The sequence below is a fragment of the Benincasa hispida genome, chromosome 3, assembly GCF_009727055.1.
Source record: "Benincasa hispida cultivar B227 chromosome 3, ASM972705v1, whole genome shotgun sequence".
Taxonomy (NCBI): Eukaryota; Viridiplantae; Streptophyta; class Magnoliopsida; order Cucurbitales; family Cucurbitaceae; genus Benincasa; species Benincasa hispida.
The window spans coordinates 34,703,299-34,708,700 of record NC_052351.1 but is presented as its reverse complement, the minus strand read 5'-3'; the positions used below and the strand labels follow the sequence as shown (position 1 = coordinate 34,708,700).

Sequence of the window (5,402 nt, the reverse complement as noted above, 5' to 3'; positions counted from 1 at the left end):
TTATCGAAAGATTCAAATTGAATAAAATTATAAGAAACTTAGTGTTTACAAAATAATAACATACTCTAATATAAACTATGGATATTCCAATCACTAACCTATGATCAATTAGTGAACAATAATAACACAATACCCATCAGTATGCAAATGTTACCACCTGTATTGGGCTGCTGTCTCTAGCAGAAAAGTGCTGGAGGTCACGTTTACCTTAGAATAGATGTACCCTAGAATAAATGTAATAAATCAAAGATAGTTTGAAAAATGAACCCCATTTGATTACATTTCGTGTTGTTTACTTGTATTTTGTACCCATATTCACGTTTGGACTCCACTTTCAAATCTGTAATGAAAAAATACAAACTAATTGACGAACAGAGAGTAGTCAATCTAATTGTGTTTGATGATATTGTTACCATTACCATTGTTACTATTACAACATGAAAATTATGAATTTGTTACTTTTACTGTTATCGTTACTGTTTAACCTTATACGTAACAACATGTGACATATTCATAATTCTATGTAAACGTGATTAAAAAAAAAATCCAGCTACGTTTGCGACTATGGCCTATTATGATTAATCTACCAATGGAATCCCATTATGATTATACCAATTTTCGTTACGGATTGGTAAACGTGGCCCGGGTAGAAAGACTTTCAACAATAACTCACTTTTGACAGAAAAATGTAATGTCGAAAAAGAAAAACAGAGATCTAGAGCTACTAATCATCTATCTACAACAGAAAGGTTCTGAAATTTGTTTAATTGAGAGAGGGATTTGGCATTAATTGCAAATAAGAGAACAAATTCATCATCTTACCACAACAACCAACGACCGGTTAAAGAATGGTTCTTCTAACCTTGACGATTTGTAGACAGCAGAATGTGCATCTTTTTTCTTTACCGTGTATATCCAAGGCTCCGGTCAATAGTGATGTGACAATTTTAACACACAATTCTGGCAATCATGAAAATAACAATCAGAAAGCAGGAAATTCTAATGCTTAGTATTAGAAAGAGCTTAATTCTAGATGCTTGCTCTAAATTTTATTCTAGTTTCATTTTCCTCCCATCTTTTGATAATAATGGGAGTCCCTAATCTACTAATTTTCATTCAAGAGGATTTTCACTCGCCTCGAGACTAGCTAGAGAGAATGAGAGTTCTGAGTAATTAAGTTTTCGACTTGGAAGCATGAAACTAGGTCTTAGAGTAGTTAGGTTTTCGATTAGAAGCCTGAATCTACGCTCTCTTTTTGAACAAAATGAAGAAGCAATAACTTGCTACAATTAAAGCTAAATACCCTGTATTTCTGTTTTTATGATCAATCAGCCTTCTTCAGTAGACTCAACAGGACTCCAGTGCTCAGACTTATTGCAACAAATCCAAGAGATGCCTCAGTTGGGACATGGAATCCTGCATGAAGAGAGAAATCAATGAATTCTCAAATTTTAAATCAACAATCAGATTTGAAATTTGGAATTGACTGACGAGTGCTCACCAAAGAAATCCAGGATCATCTTACTCCCAATAAATGCTAAAACAACGCCAATAGAAGGCTGGAAGGAGATTTAAGTAGGGAGAAATTTTCCTTCAGTGGACGTTTATAGTAGGAAGAACTGAGTAATTTATAAGACATGGAAAACACCAAAAAGGCTCGCACAGTAGGGGCATAATATTTGTCCACAATTATACGACCACCAAAAATATTTTCAAACTGAGTTTTCAATTTTAACATTTTATTTGTACGTGCTTTAAGACTTTCAACCTTTCACGAAGGACAATTTTAGAAACCAAAGTTGCTCTTGATAACAGCTTGACTTGCTCTTGATCTGCTTTACGTCTAAAATTTTACCTGTAAGTACTCCAATTCTGACATCCCATCAGCTACAAGAATGAATAGGGACCTTAAACCTGTAAGACACCAAAATGGTGGTTATTATGCATCTCAAGAAACTCTAATTCACAAAGGCATACAAACCAAATTTGCTCTCAACTTCTTAAAAAAAACAAATAAACAATAAATACATCATCCTAACACATCTTCCACGGTATAACTTTTGATTAAAGAACTGCTAGAAAAAATCTTCACCCCATTGGCCAGTACTGCTCCCATGTTTAATATTGAGCAAGTCATTAGATCAAACAAATGTTGGCAAATTATATGATGATTGAAGACATGTAAAGAAAAGAAGAAAAAAATCAATTTCAAAGTTGTTAGAATCCATTTATCCAAGATGTTAATTCACAGGAAGGGCACGGAATTACCTAAAATGGCAAAAAAATTAGACGTAAACACTATGAAAGGGTCCCTTGTAACACCAAAAACAGCAGGTATTGAGTCAACCTAGCACCAAGTTCATGAAAATAAACGTTGAATGAGCATTTCCATAAACTAGAAAAGTGAAGTAAAAAACATCCTGATGCACATATAACATGATCGAGTCATGAATAACGTACGGCAAATGCTATATCACTGAGCTCAATTACAGCTACGGTGAGAAGTAAAGGTGTTGCCTGTCCAAAATGTTCGAGACCTGTTAGAAATCATGTCAAAATTAAGTTTACATAATAGGTCTACAAGCTTCCAATAGAACAATGTGGCATGCTTCTCGATAAGAAAAGGTTTCTTTCTTATTTTATGCTCAACAATAGAAAACATGATCAATAATATTCCTAAAAGCTACAGTAGAGTCCATCATAACTTACTTTCTTCACACCCTCCTGAAGTGTAAAAAAGCGATTCCCATCATAGTTTGCTGCAACAATATAACAGGGAAGTAAGATCTCACCATGAGCATAAAAAGATACAAAAATCCTGTTCGATAGTAAGCCAACCAAACAGACCGGAAAATAACACTTTCATACACTGTTCAGTTTCTCCTCGTATGACAAGAAACAGCTACCTTGGAAAATTTTCTATTCTACTGCATGAAAATTTTCTTTCTCCCCTCTATTTTTAGATAAATCCTCTAAATAGTTTCTTCACGAGCTGCCTCGGCAAATATGGACTGTAGTTTAAGGAAAGTCAATCATCATGATGATGAGGCTCGTGATTTTTCTTGTACCATATATACAAGAGATGCAAAGTAGTATAGACTCTACTTCCGCTCAACAAACAAATGTGTTAAGAAAACAGTACAAATCATCAAGCACTTTTCACGAGTACATGCTCCAACACAAAAGCAAATGTGAATTAAATCTCAAAATACCTGTCACAGGGATTAATTTTTGGCATGTCTTCACTACAAAGTTGTCTGATAGGTCACCGTCATCCTCTTCTTCACTGGCAAACAGCTGCAGAATTCATGATATATTTAAGCTAAAAATTCCTAACAATTGATCATCAGAAAACATATGGAAATTCAGAAGTGAAAAGCTTAGAACAACCAACCTGAAATGATGAGAATAGAAGTATAGCAGCCAGAAGCAGGTTTACTGCCTCAAATCTCTGAAACAATAGATACAATTCTCAGATAGACCATTTGAGTAAAGTGGAATACAACGGGAAGAGGAGTTACCTGGAGAGTGGCTGTTCCCAGAAGTATGATAGTTAGACGAAAGACAATTGCACCAGAAATACCATAAGTAAGCACCCGATTCTATATTTCAAAACCAACAAATCATCAACATGCATAAACATTATATTATTCTGTACAGCAAAATAGTACTAATAGTTTGCATGCTAAGTAGCAATTTAGTCATAGCTTTGCACAAAGTTAGCACCTGATACTCCATTGGCACTTTAAAGTACTTGAAAATCAAAACAAAGACAAAAAGATTGTCAACTGACAAACTTTGCTCCAGAAGATACCTGAAAATTGCCATGCAATCAGACGTTAACAGAGCATAAAGAAGTATAATAAAGTGAAGGTTCTACAAACACGACTTAAGGCATCTTCTAGATCTCCAGATCAAGAATTACAGTTGAACACTTCCCCCCCCCCCCCTTTTGTTGAGAAGAAGTAGAAAAGAGTGAAGTGGATTTAAATCCTGATGTGCAGAAAAATCAATTCTTCCAACAAGGCATGCCACACTCACAAGTCACATCTGCGATCCGACCATAATACAAAGTTCAAATCTAAGCTCGTATCACAGCAGGAAATGTGTAAAGGTACGTGCCCTCTTGTCCTAGTTAATCTGCACAGTTCTCCTTCTACGTTTTCATGTAAGGAATAGTTCAAAAGTTTTGTTATTTAAGAACTAAGCGTAAGCCATGAATCCAAGCACCAAAACAGTATGGGACTCAGCAATTCTGTGTAATGCTTCCCTATACGACATTTTTTAATTTCCCAACTACCAATGAAATTATAAATTCCATTTGATTAGGCCCAATTCCATTTTTCGTCGTACCAACCAATTCGCTAAAGAAAAATGACAGATAACTGAAGAACTCGTGTGTTTAGTGGAGAGACTACTGTAAAATGTAGTACCCAACATACCCAGCAAAAAATTCAGATGCCTTGCCAGGTCCATCTTTCAAACCCACCCCGATACCAAATGCCACTGCAGTAGCAACCTAGAACAGAGAATAAACAATACCAAATCAATTAACGAACAGCCATACTGTTTGATTATATTCACAAATTAACGATCAGCAAGTGCTTACACATAAAGCAACATTTCTTAGGGAAGAAACTTTACTTTCGAGCCCCTCAATCGTTCCTGGGACGGAAGAGGTCCTATTGGCTTCTGCAAATTCGTCTCACTGTTACCATATGATGAACAAGTAACCACAATTGGAAAATGCCTCACTATTATCCACGTCTAATTGAAACAGACATATATGAATATCACCATTAATCTTGAAAAGAAAAAATAAATACACGAAACTCTCACTGACCTGCAGTAGATGGATCGCCTTCCCTCTCGATTCGACTGCCGCATCGAATCAAAGAGCGTGGAGCAGGATGGCAATTGAGGATAACTACGAATACGAATTCATACATACACAATGAGATTACGCCGATCTTCACAATAGAGAGAAAAGGGAAGAGTTGAACCTGGGGAAAATTGAGGAACGTGATTGTGGACAGTCTCAATCCATGTTCGAGGATGAAAATGAAGCTGTGATGAAACCTTGAGCCACGGAGAATCGAGCTTCGAAGAAATTTGAACGCCGTTGTGGATGATTGAAGCCATTTCCACCTCTGAGACTGAGGCCTCACTATGTCTATATCTTATCCATTGTTTTCTTTGGAATTTCGTTTCCAATTCAACGTGACGCTGAATTATCGTCGAAAAAGATCTATTAAACCGACATGTCGAATAGATTTCATCAATCGTCTCTTGCAGTTTGTGGTAGGTTGTACACCGTATCACTGTATCAGCATGTGCCCTTCTATCTCATCGACACGTCGGCTTGGTTCACAGGTTACGTATTATTCAATAATATATGTATT

General features: G+C 36.1%; 1 protein-coding gene across 5 annotated transcripts; it reads right to left on the bottom strand.

The window, feature by feature from the left end:
• LOC120074656 (thylakoid membrane protein TERC, chloroplastic) lies at window positions 1-5,234 on the bottom strand. Of its 5 annotated transcripts, none has more exons than XR_005481031.1 (16): window positions 5,004-5,230; window positions 4,844-4,927; window positions 4,610-4,692; window positions 4,443-4,519; window positions 3,727-3,814; window positions 3,522-3,602; window positions 3,395-3,451; window positions 3,213-3,297; window positions 2,710-2,759; window positions 2,461-2,517; window positions 2,269-2,347; window positions 1,856-1,914; window positions 1,502-1,559; window positions 1,304-1,416; window positions 823-960; window positions 1-340 (listed from the first exon to the last, which is right to left on the bottom strand). XR_005481031.1 is itself a non-coding variant. In XM_039027852.1 (15 exons), the coding sequence occupies exons 1-14, from the start codon at window positions 5,140-5,142 to the stop codon at window positions 1,325-1,327; spliced, it is 1,089 nt and encodes a 362-aa protein (XP_038883780.1). In that variant the 5' UTR covers window positions 5,143-5,230; the 3' UTR covers window positions 632-960; window positions 1,304-1,324. The 5 variants fall into 5 exon arrangements, 2 of the variants coding, with proteins under 2 accessions (XP_038883780.1, XP_038883782.1); XR_005481032.1 differs by having other exon boundaries at window positions 1-224; XM_039027852.1 differs by lacking the exon at window positions 1-340 and having other exon boundaries at window positions 632-960.
• Window positions 5,235-5,402: the final 168 nt, after the last annotated feature.

What these genes read in the sequence shown, in the direction of transcription:
- LOC120074656 (XM_039027852.1), bottom strand. Translation starts at nt 5,142, where the DNA reads ATGGCTTCAATCATCCACAACGGCGTTCAAATTTCTTCGAAGCTCGAT. An exon ending in TCAGTGATATAGCATTTGCC is followed by an intron (nt 2,348 to 2,460) that starts GTACGTTATTCA and finishes ACTTGGTGCTAG; the next exon opens with GTTGACTCAATACCTGCTGT. An exon ending in TAATTTTTTTGCCATTTTAG is followed by an intron (nt 1,915 to 2,268) that starts GTAATTCCGTGC and finishes GGTGTCTTACAG; the next exon opens with GTTTAAGGTCCCTATTCATT.